We start from the raw sequence: 17,046 nt of genomic DNA, 5'->3' as shown, positions 1-17,046 counted from the left end.
GATAAAAACTCGAGGGTACAAGACGTTAACTACGATTCTCAAAACATCCAATCACCAAGCTGGAAATTCTGTCATGTGAGCTGCCAACAAGCTAAAGATGACAGTGCTGAGAAAACGTAAAAGACACTATACAGCGTAAATAAATTCACTTTTAAATTAAGGGTCAGCAACTATGAATGCTCATGGGTATTGTAGTATTGTTTCTTTAGAGGCTTGTATACTAGAAATAGCTTCCTGTTCTGTTGAACTGTATTGGGCTGTTGCTGAGACTAGTGAGACTCTCGCTGTCTGTGTGGGACGATGAGCCTAAAAGCTTTGCAGAGGTGTAGGATTGGGTGTCAGTTCTCAGTGGTCTTGACAGCACTGGTGACCCTTTCACATCAGTCATTTGATTAAGCGATAATATAGAGCTTAACAGAGCTTAAAGAGTCCTCTGGGAGGATATTCAGATTGTTCTGTGCGGCTTGTGGCATTTGGCATTTGAAGATCTTTTTATCCTGTTCCCGTTTAATGTGCTGCCTTTTTTTCCCTTTGCCTAAAAAGAGCTAAGTTAGCTCCTCCTAACATCTTTATAGTAATTGTCTATATTGGTGTAAATAGTAGTTAGATAGTTTTTTTTATCCCTGGCATCTGGCGATAGGGCGAGGATGAGATCACACAGGGCTGATGGTGCATTAAAATTAGCACCATGTTAATGTGTTACAGGTGTGTGTGTGGGTGTGTGAGCAAGTCTATGCATATACAGTAGTGTGCTTATTCATTCATGTCTGCTTTTTATGTGTTTCTACAGAGTGCTGGAGTGCCAAGGTCTTCCAATTGTCAACGGCCAATGTGATCCCTATGCTGCTGTCTCCTTATTAGGACCTTCAAGGTCCTGATTTCACCAGTCACCATCCACAACTTTGTTTCATCACGTTTAACTTTGGATGAACATGCGATCTTACATCTGTCTGCCTTCCTGCCTCCACAGGTCAGATGCCAAAAAGACCAAGGTGAAGAGGAAAACCAACAATCCACAGTTTGATGAGGTTTTCTATTTTGAGGTAAAGGTTTCCTGTATTTCATTTGTTTAGTTTAACATCAACAAAGCTTATAAACCTGAAGGTGTGTTTTCATGTCAGGGATCAGTCAAAACCAGAGTGAGGGTTCATAAACACCCTATATGGCCAATAGTATGTGGTGGCCTGAACAATACACCCAAAAACAATGGGCATTTACTGTACATGTTGCTGTCACATCTTTTGGTGAGACTTTTCGACCTCACAGCTTTGTGCACATTGGCACTGTCATATTGAAACACAAAAATACCCTCATCAAGACTATCACACTGCTGTCTAAAAGATCATTCTTCTGTAGCTAGAAGATTTCTCTTAATTGGACCTAAGGGGCCAAACCCAAACCATACAAAATGGCCCCAGGCCACAAGTGCATAAGAACGTAGGGGAAGTGGTGTCATACTTTTGGCTACATTTCCAACCACAGAGAAGCAGTTTGTACAATATAAAATGGTTGCACACAGGTGGTTTTACTTATGTTGCCTACTCAGAGCGTGTGGTGTGCTCCGACTACACTTGATTGAAATCTCTCTGACAGTCCTATTATTTTTGTTAAGTTACACCTTCATCTTTCTTATTGTTTTGTTTTGTCGTCACAGCTCTATTCACTTTCAACCTGAGCAGGAATCTGATTAGAAGTAGCACAAACACATGTGTGAGGTGTGCAGGACCTTTAATAACCAGAGTGACTGATCACATGTACTGCTTCTGCATTTTTTATGTTGTGACTTTGGGGTTAAAAAGTTCTGTGTACTGTCATGAGTGATTTTGAAATATTGCGGTTTAAAGTTTTCATGAAGCTGACATGCAGTAAAGCTGAAAACAATGTGAAATCGTCTGCTGTGCGTTTTATTTTTCTGATTTTCTTCTTAAAAACATGCCACAGTTAATGTTTATTTCATTATTTAATATTTATAGAAATTTTTTTTTGCACTAGCCCTACTCACAAACTCACTCTCACATTACTACTACTGTAACTGTTGAGATTCATGAGATAAAAATTAACAAAAGCAACTGGAATTGCAGTATGTTTGTTTCTCTGACATTATAAAAACATTGCCACTGTTTGTGTTAATTTATATTCATTAGTTTATATTTATAGATAATTTTTCACACACACATACACAACATGCCTTTCACAGTGCCCCCGTTAATCCTCGCTCACTAGCAGCACTGCTCTGACATTTTTGTTTCGCTCCTCCCTCTGGCCTCCAGAACACAGCAGGACAAGAGTATGATTGATTCGGACAAACCACCAAACAATCTGGCCCATTGATTTCTGTCCGACAAGATCGTCTCATTTATTCCCAACCACCACATGAACAGGGCTGCGCATACCCTGTGGTGCTTTCTGCCTGCAGCCCCCACCCCTCTGTGTCGCACACAGAGCCCCACATCCACACGCAAACACAGGCCATTTATCACATTTTTGTCATGTGGTTGTCCTTTTTTTTTTTATTGTTTCGAATTTTATTTTCTTATTGCTCCAAACCTACATGGGCCCTGCCGCATTCAGATCTGTGGCAGTTCCCCCGAGTTTGATTTGGCTCATGGCTCATTTCGGCTTAATTAAAGACAAAACAACTATTTATCTACTAAAGTAACAGGTTTTCTATAATACAAAAGGGGCTTCATATGCTTTGTCATGTCAGTTTTATTCATACAGCCGAATATCCCCAATCACAAATTCCACCGGCTCATTTTTCGGGATGTATTTGACTGTGCAGCTCAACAGGACGAAATACCGGCTCCTAAATCTTTTATGCTAAATGTTTACTCCGTCTCTATTTCTAGGTGACACGGCCATTAAGTTACACCAGGCGGCAGTTTGATGTTGAAGAAGAGGACGTTGACAAGCTGGCGCTCAGGTGAGACAGTACTGTCAGGATCAGTGCTGAAACTTGGTGTCATTGAAGGCATCTCTCACGTTTGAACTATTTTCCCGTGGTTTGTGTTCAGGGTGGATCTGTGGAACGCCAGCAACCTGAAGTTCGGCGATGAGTTCCTGGGAGGTGTGCGGGTTCCTCTGCGGGTCCTGGGTCAGTTTGGGGTCCACGATGCATGGTGAGAGGAATATCACTGACACATCACATCATCTAATTACATTTTCTCAAGTACTGCACCTAACTACAAATTTGAGGTACTTGTACTACAATTCTGTTTTACGATGCTTTATATTTCTACTTCACTACATTTCAGACAGAAATATTTCACTTTTATACTTTTATAAGACAGGTGAAGTTACTAGTTGCATTTTTTCATTTAGAAATATGACAAGATTAAAAAATACAACACACTGTATACTTAATATATCTATGTCACCCAATCATCATCTCTCATTTATCTTGTGACCCTTTGAAGGGGTCTGACGTTTAATTTGGGAACCACTGGACAAAACTACCTTAAGTACCTACCTAAAGTAATGAGAACTAGCTTCACAGTAAAACGCTGCTTACACATTAATGCATTAGTATTAACAATCTAATAATATCAGATAAAATCAGATATCAGTCGCAGGAGAAACTTACAACTTTGATACTTTAAGTACATTTTGCTGATAACACTTATGTATTTTTTACTTAAGTGAAGTTTTTCATGCATGCCTTTGTAAAAGTAATAAAGTATTTTACAATGAACATTTTCCTGCTTTAGGTACTTTCTCCAGCCGAGGGAGAATGGAGGGAAGTCAGTGAAGGTAGAAGAGCTTGGCTCTCTACGTTTGAACATCGTTTACACTGAGGACCACGTCTTCCCCTCCGAACATTACACTCCCCTCAGAGATCTACTGCTGTACTCTCCTAACGTAGAGGTACTGTCTGTTCATATGAATGTGTCTCTGCTCTGCTCAGACACGTCGTATTTTTGTATCTTGCAGCACCTTGACCTGCTTCATCGTCACTGTTTGAATGCAACTTCTGTACTCCTTTTCCTCTCTGTTCAGCCTGTGTCTGCGTCCACGGCTAATATCTTGGGGGAGGTGTGTCGAGAGAAGCAGGAAGCTGCCATTCCCCTTGTGCGTCTCTTTCTTCACTACGGCAAGATCGTGCCTTTCATCAGCGCCATCGCTCATGCGGAAGTCAACCGCACACAGTGAGTGTTGCATCTTTAGTTTTACAGCTTTACCTAAGAGTCCAGCTCATTTCCTGTTGTGTGGCTATCCTATGAATTGCATTCATCACAACAGAGAAAGATGCTGATTTTTTTTCCATATTAGGAATACTTTGTTTTTGTAGCTTTAGCTTTGTTAGCAATACTAAAGTAATAATAAAGTACATTTCTTCAACATAAGCCAAGTGAATGTGGTATATTTGGGATTTAGATTTAATTTTGCTGCTAAATTAGTTTCAGATCTATCACCGTGGTTAGATTTTTTTTTTTTTTTTTTTTTTTTTTTTTTAGAGATTATTAATTGAAGTGACTGTAGGAATTGGGTCATCAGGTTTTATGCGAACATCACCAAGCTTAGCATTTTGACCTGACTGTTGAAATATATGCCACCACTGTAATATAATTTACTTTGGATGTTAAATGACTGATTTGTTAATTTTGACATGCTTTGGTGTCTCATTTTGAGACACAAGCTGTAGTTTAAATTTGTACTCAAAAACACACTTTGCCTCCTTTTATTAGGGATCCAAACACCATTTTCCGGGGAAATTCCCTGACTTCCAAGTGCATTGATGAGACCATGAAGCTAGCAGGAATGCACTATCTGCAAGTCACACTCAAACCCATCATAGATGAGGTAAAACACTGCAATACTCCCTTTTTCTTTACTCGCAGTATTTGTCTCTCTTAGTTTTACCAAATTCCAGACTCTTTTTTTATATCTTGATTGAATTAATCTCACATGTCTTTCTCTGTGGCACATCTAAGGATATGTTGGAAAATCAATTACCAATTGACATTTTAATGCTTTTCTAAATCTTCACAGATCTGCACAGAACACAAACCCTGTGAAATCGACCCAGTCAAACTGAAAGAGTCGGAGAACCTGGACACAAACAGAGTAAGAAGACGAGTTTATGTTTTTATTTTTATTTCCATTGCTGTCCGTGTTATCTGACACCTCTGCCCCCCCCCCCAGGAAAACCTTCGTCAGTATGTAGACCGTATCTTCAACGTTATCACCACCTCTGGCGTTCGCTGTCCGACCGTCATGTGTGATATCTTCTTCTCTCTGAGAGAGTCTGCTGCCACCCGTTTCCAAGGTAACTCGCCTCCTGAACGAATCACAAGGGATAGAAGAAAGGCGCTAATAAGGAACAGGAAACGGACAATAAAGAACAGGATGTGCAAGATGTCCAAGGACGCTCGGGATCACAGAGAGGCTTTTTGTGCTCTGCTATTTGAGTCAAAACTGAAACCACTTAAGCCTCCTACACACTTATTATGGTTATGCCTCTGCTATACAATATGTACACCCGGTGTCATATACTGTGCTGCCTCCTGTTGGCTGGCACAGGGCACTGCAGTCAGAGGAAGTATATACTGTATGATCAAAAATGAGAAATTATTTAGTTTTTATTTCTGTGTCATTTCAAACACCTGGCCCATCCCACATGGGATTACAAAACACCCTTACTTTTACAAAACATGCATCTCCTGGTGATACATATACAAAAAGATCAGTTACAACATATAACATATGTATGTGTACATCAAAAATAACTGGTACAAGCCCACAGTTTATCCTGATAAAAGGCTGTTCTCCCAGGCTTTGTGCGTCATCCATATACACAATCAATATCTGTTTTTATCTTTCTAAACAAAGTAGTGTGCAGCTCCTAGTAAAAAGGACGATAGAAAATAAAATGGAACTCATTTTCTGTGTCATTCAGACAGCACATTTAAGAATATTCACTTGTCTTCTTCCGGACTGACTGTGTCTGTAATATCTTAGGTGTAATTTAAGCAGGTATCTCTGTTTCTGATTTTGTTTTTCTGCTCTGTAGTTGACCAAGACGTCCGATACACAGCAGTGAGCAGTTTCATCTTCCTGCGTTTCTTTGCTCCAGCCATCCTCTCCCCCAACTTGTTCCATCTACGGCCACACCATCCAGTGAGTCTGATATTCAAATCAAAATATGATCACACATGCAGCCGACATGTCATTCATGCCATCAAAAAACATCCAGTAACTGTGTTGTTTTTATCAAAGAAGGACAAGAACAGATTGCAAGGTGTTAACACCCTCAGCTCAAAATTATTGGCAAAACACAAAGATGGCTAGCACAGCTTAATATGAGCCCATACATGATGTCCTCTATGGACACTTTGAGCTAATGCTATCAGGGATGTCTTTTAGATTGCCTGCATGTAAAACAAACAGAAGGGAGTTTGGTTTTATTCCAGAAGCCATTAGCGTTGTGAACAGTACACACAGTACAAGAAACGGTTAGTTTACCTTGTGTATAGACTGATAAATGCACCTGTACTTTTGACTTGCACTCTTTGTTTTTGTTGGTAAGTTACAGACAGGCCATTGTTATAAATCTGTGTGTATTTTATATGTGTAGTTTTGTGGAATAGTTGATCTTTCAAAACGTGATTTATTTAGTTGTAATTCATGTCTTTTCGTGTCCCTATAGGATCCTGCCACCTCACGAACCCTGACCCTCATCTCCAAGACGATCCAGACCCTGGGAAGTCTCGCAAAGTCAAAATCTGTGAGTTTCTCTGCTCAAAGTGCATTTTTCCATTTTCACTCCTGTGACTAAACTAGACTTAATTTCTATTTCAATCTGAACGCTTAAATTAAATCACAACTTACTGATGTTTCTCTCTGTGTCACTCTTTCTTTCCATACTTTTATTTATTTATTAAGGCCAATTTCAAAGAGTCGTACATGGCTGCATTTTATGACTACTTCAATGAGCAGAAATACGCCGACGCTGTGAAGAATGTGAGTGTTTTGCTTCCTACCTTGTTACATTCAATAAATGGCGTCCACTTCATGGACACACAATCAGATAAATGGATGACAGACATTTGAGAAGAACTGAAAAAGTGAATAGAGAGATATTAAAGCCTCGTATGACAGTGAACAAAAGTAATCATCACAGTAAATATGTTGATAAATGACATCCTCTCCTCCTCTCTACAGTTCCTAGACCTGATCTCCACGTCTGGCAAATGGGATCAGAAGAGTATTGAAACACCAATCATGCTCAAAGAGGGGTAAGGTACCAACTTATTGTGATGCTAGTGGAAACAAACACCCCAAGGAAAGAAACACACATTTACCTATAAACAGCTCTGTCAGTACGACATATGTGGTATTAGATTAATTTAGAGAATTTATGGAACAGTAATTTCAGATTTGAGAGTTTAGAGATTCTGTCTTGTGCACTGTGGCTGTTACCACAATGTCATTCACCTTTTTACTTCTAATTACGCAGCTTCAGCGTTTGTCTGGCTGTCTTGGTTTTTGTTTCTAGCTTAAGACAAGGCAGCTGAGTTGACTATTAAGGCTGAACTGTCCAGAATACTTTTACATTTTGGGAAAATTTCCTTTCTGGCGAAGAGTTAGATGAAAAGATTGATGCCACTCACATATGTACGGTAAATATAAAGCAAAAGGTCGGTGAGCAGCTGCTTAGCTTATGCTGCATACATGTCTTTTGTTTGAACAAAAAAAAACTATAAACATATAAACAAGCTGTTTTCAGAATGGCTGCAAATGCACCATTAAAATAAAATCCATTGTTAATGCTAAGCCAGGCTAGCTGTGTCCCCCTCATTTCCAGTCTTTATGCCAAGATAAGCTAACCAGTGTGAGAGTGGTATCAATCTCCTCATCTAACTGGTCCTTTAAGTTGTCACTAAAGTGAAGCTGGACTTCAACTGCACATCCGTGACCCTTCATGGTCCAGTTCATTTCCAAAGTGAACAGTTACAGTAACGATACACCTGAGGCTGTAAACTGAGCCCTTTCTGACAACACACACGCTGTTGTTTTGACGATATTTCTAATGAGGCTGTAAAGGGGGGGAGAGTTTCCAGCTGATAGTAGTTGTGCCAGTGCCTCGCTCATCAACATCCCCACCCTCTTTTGTTTCTGCAACCGGGCGTAGGAGTGTAAAACTCACTATAAAGAGGGTTGATGGGAAAGGGTCAAAAGGCACGAAGGGCAGGTAAGAGCTTCTCTATATAAAGGCTTTGCCCTTGTGACCCCCTGTGTGTGCCCCGTAACCCCCTCCAAACCAAGCCGGCCATTTTCTCTCCCACCAGCATCATGCACTACTGTAGATGCTGCTGCACTTTACTTTATATCTGGCCTATACACAAGCAACCTATTAAGCAACTGTTATACTGTCTGTCATCTTTCTGGATTTACATGGCAGTAGGCTGATGCATACAGTGACTGTAATGGTATAAAGTAAAGTGTTAACCTTTAAGCCTGCTTACCTAGGGAAGCGTCAATAGTGCTGATAGCCCTTCTCACTCCTCGCCATACCAGACATGCTTGGTGTGACAGTGACAGCAGGGGTTGGTTACTGTACAAACATTTCTGGGATTTCATATCTGCCCGCACCCTGACCCATAATGCCCTACCCTAGACTGTGGCCATATCACTACCATACACATTAGAGTTTCCAGCTCAGCTCCAGGCGTTATAGCAGATGTGAAACCAGCACTTTCTTGGCACCGCAATGTGAGAAGAGTACAAGTCTTCCTGTGGGAGAATAGTAGCTTTAGTGTTTATAACCCTGGTACCTCATATTCCATGTATCGTATGGCCCTCAAACTCTGAAACAAAGACACCCTGACGTTTAGTCTCCTTTAAAGGACCATATCGGTGCTTTTACATGTTGTACCTCACACCACTGTCTAAACATTTTCTAAAGCGTACCATAATTTTTTAGATTGATTTCAGGTTGCAGGCAACCATTGGTTCCATTTATTTCATTACAGTGTGAAAATTAACCTACAGATATTGCAAACTTCTTGATATAGCAAATCTATCATAATGGACTTGTTGATGTATTTATTTATTTTTTTGGAAAGATGTTGCAAGCTCAGTAGCGCTGCATCCATGGGCTTTTGGATTTAGTCAGACAATCAAACCCAGAGATTAAAAAGTAATCAAATATGAACAACATCCTTGATGAAAGTTTAATGTGTTCTTTTCGGGCTGCAAGTAATGATTATTTTCATCGTCAGTTAATCTGCTGATTATTTCTTGGATCGGTCAGTCAATTGTTGGCAGAAAATGGTGACACGTGATCATCTGAGTTTCTCAAAGTCCAGTGTGACACCTTCAAAAGTCTGGTCCAACCAGCCGTCCACATATCAAAGATGTTCAGTTCACAATGATACAAAATGCTCACGTTGGAGAAGCCGAACCAGACAATCTTTTGGCATTTTTGCTGAAAAGATTATGAAAAATTATTAATTAGTTATCAAAAGAGTTGCTGATCATCTTTCAGTGATCAACTAATTGATTAACTGAGCTCTAATTTCTTGCATTAAAAAACAACATTCAAAGGGTCAGACCATCCTTTAACACAGCAACACATACTGTCTACGACTGCATAACCAAGTGACATGATAATACAACCTTGATGTAAAAATAAACAGGACAAACATTGTGCAGTGTGGTGTAGCTGTCTCACGTTTCAAGTTTCTGCAAGTTGATTTTCATAATGTATTGAAAGAAAATGGAAGCCAGTGGCTGTTAGGAAGGTGGGAAATCGGTCTAAAATCTTGTGTATGATTTGGCAAAAAAAAAAATCAGTTGTGATTTATACACCTTGTGAGTAAAAGGGTAAAATATGCAAAAACACCTTTGGTACCTTTACTCTGCTGACCTTACCTCCATTTTAACTCATAGACTTTTAAATCTATGAGAGCTGTACTGAAGTTTTGTTTTTGTTTTTTTTTTACAAGTACAGCAGCAATGAATTCAAGGAACTGCAAGCATGTAACCGGAATGATAACTTATTATTGACTGTACAAGATTCCTTTAACCAGAATGAAATGGTGGTTACCAATTGTTTTAAGTAAACTGATCGATTTATATTCTTATGCATTTACATATTGCACATGTATAAACATATATAAGGGATGCATTGTGCTATAGAAATTAAAATATTGTGAAATATTGAAACACTTCTGTGAAACATGAGCTCATCTGTCCGGGTTTACAGTGGTATTTCTCTCACCCATTGTTTTTCAGATTTATGATAAAGAGAGCACAGGGGAGAAACCGGTTTGGAATGAAGAACTTCAAAAAGAGATGGTTTCGCCTCACCAACCATGAGTTTACCTACCACAAAACGAAAGGTGAGCTCGAAGGTTTGTCTGGATACTTTTGACAGTTGCATCATTTCCGCGTCTGTTTGTATCGTTGTGTTTGTGTAAGAATCGGCAGGAGGGAGAGAAGGCGGGAGAGAGAATCTGCTGAATGTACATTTAGCCTGAACACTTTGTACATCCAACACATGTGGTGAAGATTAAGTTGCTGAACAGGCGATACATTTTTTTCCCACACTACAATGCACAAAGGAAAAGAGATGAGCTGTGAAAACTTGAAATAAATTGTGATAATAGAGAAAAAAAAATGCCACATAGATCCTGGAAACTGGATGTTATATGATATGATGTGAAATATAACTGGCAGTGAAAGGCAAAAGTAGCCATTTGACTGAATTCTGTTTGCACACATATTGTAGCATTTCCTGTTAGTACAAAACTGTGTGTGAGTATAATGAATGCTCTCAAGATATATAGTTTATATATATATGTATAGTGTATACCAGATGTTTGCTGAGGAGGTGCACGAGAATTGAAGGGGCAAAGATACTGCGCATGAGTTGAAAGGGACAGGTGCATGTAGGTGATCTAAAAACAACTGCAGGTTAAATATCATAACTTTGAACTGTTACCAACATGGTCGACACATGAAACTTATCTTAAAAATCAAAATGGGGCTTAATTAATGGCAACATAATACTTCTTTTATCATTTAAGTTGTTGTCATCTCCCATGTCTGATGTGTTTCCTCTTGCCTCCAGGAGAGGGAGCTCTGTGCAGCATTCCCATAGAGAACATCCTGGCTGTAGAGAGGCTGGAGGAGGAGTCTTTCAAGATGAAAAATGTAAGGGACCCCACACACCAGCCCCCATGGAGTCTTTGGTTCTTTCAACATTTGGCCCAAATCGCTCCTACAAATATTCAGATTCTTCCCTCACTCCCTCCTCCAGATGTTCCAGGTTATTCAGCCAGAGCGGGCACTCTACATCCAGGCCAACAACTGCGTCGAGGCGCGCGACTGGATCGACATCCTGACCAAAGTCAGCCAGTGCAACCGCAAACGCCTGAGCACCTACCATCCCTCAGCCTACCTCAACGGCCACTGGCTCTGCTGCAAGTTCTCAGCAGACACAGCCCCTGGGTGTACGCCCTGCACCGGGTACATGAAGTTGCTCAACTCGATCCAGGATCACGTTCTTTTCCTTTGTTTCCACTCTCTCTCATTTTCCTGTGTGCCTCTATTTTCAGCGGCCTCCCAGCAAACATTCAGCTGGACGTAGACGGAGACAGAGAAACTGAGAGGATATACTCCCTGTACAGCACGTACATGACCAAACTGATCAAGATGCAAGGTCAGAAGAGTGTTTTTAAGTGTTTGTGAGCAGGCGTGTGTATAATTATGATTTTCACACTGTCCGCTTTTGTTCTGTCTCTCACTCTGCTGCATGTTTCCCCCTGCAGAGGCCTGTGGCAGTAAGTCTGTGTATGACGGGCCTGAACAGGAGGAGTACTCCACCTTTGTCATCGATGACCCCCAGGAGACGTACAAAACCCTGAAGCAGATCGTCTCAGCTGTGCAGACCTTGGAGCAGCAGCACACCAAGTACAAACGGGACAAGTTCAAGAAGACAAAGATAGGCAGCCAGTATGTGGTTTGTTGTTTATTTATGCTTGTGGCTCAGATCATATGAACTACAGTTATTGTGTGTATACATATATATATATATATATATATATAGTGCAATGGAGGCTGAGAACTGTGGGAAAAATGTTAGGTTCCTAAATGTAAAATCTAGTTCAACACTAAGCAACCAGCAGGTGGTGCAGTGGTACAGTCCACAATTGCCTGTTGTTAATTTAACAGTGCAAAGTATGTTGGAGATTAAATGTAGCACTTGTAACATTTCAAATAACTCCAACATTGTAACTTTAACCGAGACTGAGCTGTTTCCTGGATTTTCCCTTCAGTCCAGTTACATTGGCTTTTGGTTTGAGTCTCTGGTTATTTTGGCCTCCAGCTCTGATCATCAACTAATAATCTCAACTTTTCTCAAACTTATGTTGTGTTTCTTTTCTCAAAAGACTACTCTGTAACCACCTGCCAACAAATAAACACCATCTTTCTCTGTGTTTCCACAGGGAGCATCCGATTGGAGACAGTTTTCAGTCTTACATCCGCCAGCAGTCTGAGAGCTCCACCTACTCTATCTAGCCATGGCCCTGTATACTGTTTCTATGATGCTCAGAACCAGCATATTTTTCTATACTGCAAAAAAAAAAAATCCATCTTAACTATGCTCTGGATCTAGCATTGGGTTTTAAATCTTTCTTTGTGTTTCCAATGCAGTGTATCCATGCTTGAAGGAAAATTTCTCTTTTGTTATGACATTTCTGGAAGCAGATGATGCTGATTTGGAAACAAGTATCATCCGTTATACTGATTTGTTCGATAGTAAGAAAATAAGAGTTTTAGGGCTTGCTGCCAGACTGAATGAGCTGTGCAGATGGACTTTTTTTGCTGCAGTGTCTTAAGGTGCATCGCTCCAGATTCGGAGAAACAGACCTCAGATCTGTGAGCATGGGGGGGAGAGGAACAGTTGTGAAGGGAAGGAGGGATACGGATGATGAAGATAATAACACCATACATCTATTTGGATCTCCTTTCTGTGATGTGATGAGAGAACAAACGTTTTCACTGGACAGTTTTGACAGTGACCGACACGCACTTTAATCATCTCCAAATCTATGGATGAACAAGCCTCGCAGCACACTTTCAAAAACCTTATTTTATTTGATTTGCATTTGGTTATTGATTTTTGATTTGCTTTTGGTTATTTTAAAGGTTGTAGAAATGTTCCATTGTATTTCACATCTGACAGACCAAACTCTTGAAGGAAATGAGGACTGTAACCCCCCCCCCTTTGGGTGGTGTTGTCCTTGTGTACCTGCTTTTAATTTTGTCCCTAACCTCCTCAGGAAGGCTGTGAAGGTCGAGGGAACACAAGAAGGGATTGTCAGGACCAAGCAAGGCCCAGAGCAGCTTGATGTTGGCTATCAAAACTCACTCCGTGGACAATTTTATCCCTCATTTTTAATCTTTACCATCAATGAGCGAAAAGATGTATGGGTTCAAGTTGTTATAAATCATGCCCTTTGTAACCAGTACGTGAGTTAAAGGAATAGCTTGGTTTTGGATAGTTTTTCTGTTGTATTTTATTGCTTACAATGAGTTTACATTACATTTCATTATATTGAGTCAGATAATCCCATGGATGCCTTTTATTTGTATGGTTGTATGCTGTTTGAAGGTACTGTATATTAAACAGTTTGCTGATGACTGAGTTTATGGATGTCAAGTTGCAGCTTCAGTTTAAAGTAGGGAAAAATACACTGGATGGCTGATTAGCTGAACTCCACCTGTGAAGAAAGAAATTAGATAATGTCCAAGTTCAAAACCAGTTTCTGTTGATATCAGGGCAGACTAACACACTTGGGGGTTGGGGTAAAAATGTGTTGTGGGTCCCTATAAGCTCCCACAAGGTGTGAATTTGTGCATAAGCACAACTTTAGTTACTTAAATTTTGTAAAATGCACTGTGTAACCACAATAAAAAAACAAAAATTACAATGTGCTTACAGTATACACTCAGTGGCTAGTTTATTAGGTACACCTGTATGTTGCTCTTCAACACAACAGCTCTGCCTTTACAAATTTTCTAATGTTCAGTTTTTGTTGAAATTGTAAGGAATATGTAAATTCAATTATATGCTTATTGTTGAGGATATATTTAAAGGGGGTGTTGTACTGGACTACATTACACTGAGAGGTGCTTCAAATGTTTTTATCCTTTGTATTTACAAACTTGATCAGGGCCTTTGGGCAGATGCCTGTTTTCCCCAACCCTGGCTAACACGCGCACACATCCATGGTGGATAAAATATGAGTAAATCCAGAAAAGTATAATAACTGTTGCAGGTAAATACGCATGGAGAACCTTTTGCTGGCTTTTAAAAGGTGCCGATACTTGTTCCGGACATCCAGTACATAAGCTCAAACAAGATCAACATTCAACATACCCTCAAACTGTATGCAGACATAATAAAGGCATGATTGTTTAACTCTGTGTAAGTAGAAAAAGTAATTCAAGCCAAACTATCCCTTCAGCTATCACAAAGCAGAAACTATGAGCATCCATTAACAAGGATGGTTTTAACTTCACTTTTAAATAACCCATATACTAACATTTTAACCAGTCTTGTCTCCAGTTATGATTGTGAAATGGATAGTGTGTTACTGATTGTGTTGCCCATTTCGCTGCCTGATAATGTAGTTTTGTTTAGTGAGTTAGCTCTTACTTTGGAGAACCCCTCCCCCCCACACACCTGTAGTTTAAAATCTATTTATATGCATTCCTCTGAGATACTGCCTGCTGTGAATCTCACTGGTCAGAATCTGTTGAAGGTACAGGATTTATTGTTGTTAACCAGTTGTGTTGTGTTGTTCCACGCTTCCCAAAGGCAACCACTCTCATTGGCATTCATATTCATCAGCACTCACTCTCGCCAAAAATGTGCATGTGAAGTATAGTTGTAGCCACAGCGATGGTAGCCTCCACAGTCATTTCTGTGTTCCCAGGTGACTACAAACTGCAGACAAATTTTGTATTTTCCAAAACGAAGTACCTGGTTATGTAGCCTCATGGGTGTTCTGGGGGTCACAGGATCCCAAACAGTGCCAGTCATCACTTTTCTAAAATTCTTTTTGAAAAGCAAACAAAAAATATCATTGTTTAGATATGTTTTTTTTATATATATATATATATATATATATCTCAAAACCTATAACTGTTTTAAAAACAGACAGCAATTATTCCAATGACATCTTTTTTTCTTTGAATATGTTGATCTATGAACTATAAGGACAGTTTGCAACAATTTGACTGTTTTCTATCTGTGTCTTGTCATACAGATTTCTTGCTGTGCGTCTGAATTGAATGACTTAGGTGTGTGTGTGTGTGTGTGTGTGTGTGTGTGTGTTTTGTGTGTATGTGCGTGTTTGTGTCAGTGTGCACATGAGTGACTGATATGACGAGTTGTATTGCCAATTGAATTAACCCAGTGTTACAGGTCAGGAAAGGCAGCGTCCCACTTGTTAAAAAAAAAAAAAAAAATCACAACCTGTAATTTCACTGAAGACTGTGGCAACACGGTTATTCTGCTCTGGTCTGATATAGTGAATCTCCTCTTTCCTCTTGTATAGAACCACTGATCCTTTTCAATAAACCTTTGCCAATATATTCTCCCCCAAACATTTTATGTATGTAACACAGTAACAACATTGACGAAACATTAAGAGAGCAGTGTTGCTTTAACCTGGAGAGTGTTTTTTTCCATCAGTTACCAACTCTCCTCTGGTTTTCTTCTTTTTTTTTTTTTTGGCTAAGACCGAGGAGACTAGGACTGAAGTATAAACCACCAGACAGTTCTGTCTCTCATCCCTAACTTGGTAATCATATTTATTATCACTTTAAGCAAAACCTTCCCAGAAACATCAGCTGAGTTGGTAGGGTAATGGAAGTTACAGTAATTGGAACTCCTCCACCCTGAAGCCCACACAGGAATGACTTATGCAATAATTGTGTTTCAGCATGCAATAATATTAACAACCCTTCAAATAAGCCCATCAATTTATCACAAATTAACAACGCACATCTGCTGACCTTTTGCAGTAAAACGCCTCTTCAGATAAACACATATTATAAAGGGAGAACAGTGTATTTTGTACAAATATTTTAAAAAGTATTAAGATAAGTATGTTATTTGTGTACATAAAACAGTTGAATGAATGGAAAAAATGTGATGTGTTTTTTTCCCTGAATAACTAAATGAAACCAGTATTAATGCAAATGTGGTGTCTGTGTCATTTGTTAAAAAAAGTCTCTAAACTCTAATGTAGAGACTCACATTTCGTTTCAGTTAGTAAAGTTAAAATAAGTCAGATGGTTGCGTCAGGAAGATGTTTTCACATAAGTGTGTCTTCTGTGTCCACTGTAGTTTGTTATGAATCAGTGAATCCAGACCTTTTTCCCAGCACAGGTGACATAAATGTGCCCGTATTATAGTTTACTGGGAAATCTCGATGCAACAGAGCTTTAATTAGTGTTATTACTTCCACCTGTTACTTTTTCTTCCAACATTTGCCGTAAAAAGCTCTACAGTCCATTTCAAACAAATGCCTTCTACATGATGTCAAGCTGTTTCCCAGTGTGGTCCATTGGCAGTGTGGTCGTTTGTCTATTATCATGTACAGTGAATCATCTGAACTTAAAATGGACGTCTTACTGAATCATATTGCCAATAATTGTTTTTTTTTTGTTTTATAAGTGTCTATTCAAGTCCTTCTCCAGGTTTTAATTTTATTTATTTATTTTATTTATCATGCCATTATGCATGAATGACATTGGAAAAATATTAGTAGTGGTCTTTCAGATATGTAGAAAAGTTGATGAATAATTGACAACTAGTGCATTAATTTTTAGAATAATAAATAGCAGAATCTCTAACATGGTATCTGGGATTCAAATTGCCATTCAAGCAAACTGTAACATAAAGAGGATGTTGTGCAAAATTTTGCAGCCTGTACAGCAGCTTCTTCTATTTTATTGTGTAGATAATACGGTTGAATAAAGCCTACACTCTGATCTATTGCCCCATATGTAAGCTAAGGAAACAGC

At 39.4% G+C, this 17,046-nt stretch overlaps 1 protein-coding gene across 2 annotated transcripts in view; it reads left to right on the top strand.

Annotated features, from left to right (window-relative positions):
- The window catches only part of rasa3 (RAS p21 protein activator 3), a 40,040-nt gene extending 24,910 nt beyond the window's left edge, over positions 1–15,130 (top strand). For both annotated transcript variants that reach the window (XM_022767784.1, XM_022767785.1), the window contains exons 6-24: positions 791–871; positions 971–1,043; positions 2,850–2,923; positions 3,015–3,119; positions 3,708–3,864; positions 3,997–4,145; positions 4,686–4,800; positions 4,990–5,064; positions 5,143–5,266; positions 6,011–6,117; positions 6,647–6,724; positions 6,883–6,960; positions 7,162–7,235; positions 10,237–10,343; positions 11,075–11,157; positions 11,264–11,472; positions 11,562–11,665; positions 11,775–11,958; positions 12,453–15,130. In XM_022767784.1, coding sequence (XP_022623505.1) covers positions 791–871; positions 971–1,043; positions 2,850–2,923; positions 3,015–3,119; positions 3,708–3,864; positions 3,997–4,145; positions 4,686–4,800; positions 4,990–5,064; positions 5,143–5,266; positions 6,011–6,117; positions 6,647–6,724; positions 6,883–6,960; positions 7,162–7,235; positions 10,237–10,343; positions 11,075–11,157; positions 11,264–11,472; positions 11,562–11,665; positions 11,775–11,958; positions 12,453–12,525 — 2,050 coding nt within the window. In that variant the 3' untranslated portion in view covers positions 12,526–15,130. The remainder of the gene's footprint in view (positions 1–790; positions 872–970; positions 1,044–2,849; positions 2,924–3,014; positions 3,120–3,707; positions 3,865–3,996; positions 4,146–4,685; positions 4,801–4,989; positions 5,065–5,142; positions 5,267–6,010; positions 6,118–6,646; positions 6,725–6,882; positions 6,961–7,161; positions 7,236–10,236; positions 10,344–11,074; positions 11,158–11,263; positions 11,473–11,561; positions 11,666–11,774; positions 11,959–12,452) is intronic.
- Positions 15,131–17,046: the final 1,916 nt, after the last annotated feature.

This window comes from Seriola dumerili, unplaced genomic scaffold, assembly GCF_002260705.1.
Source record: "Seriola dumerili isolate Sdu_G_001 unplaced genomic scaffold, Sdu_1.0 BDQW01001299.1, whole genome shotgun sequence".
Classification (NCBI taxonomy): Eukaryota; Metazoa; Chordata; class Actinopteri; order Carangiformes; family Carangidae; genus Seriola; species Seriola dumerili.
The sequence above is the reverse complement of the archived record's forward strand: the minus strand, read 5'-3'. Positions and strand labels throughout refer to the sequence as shown.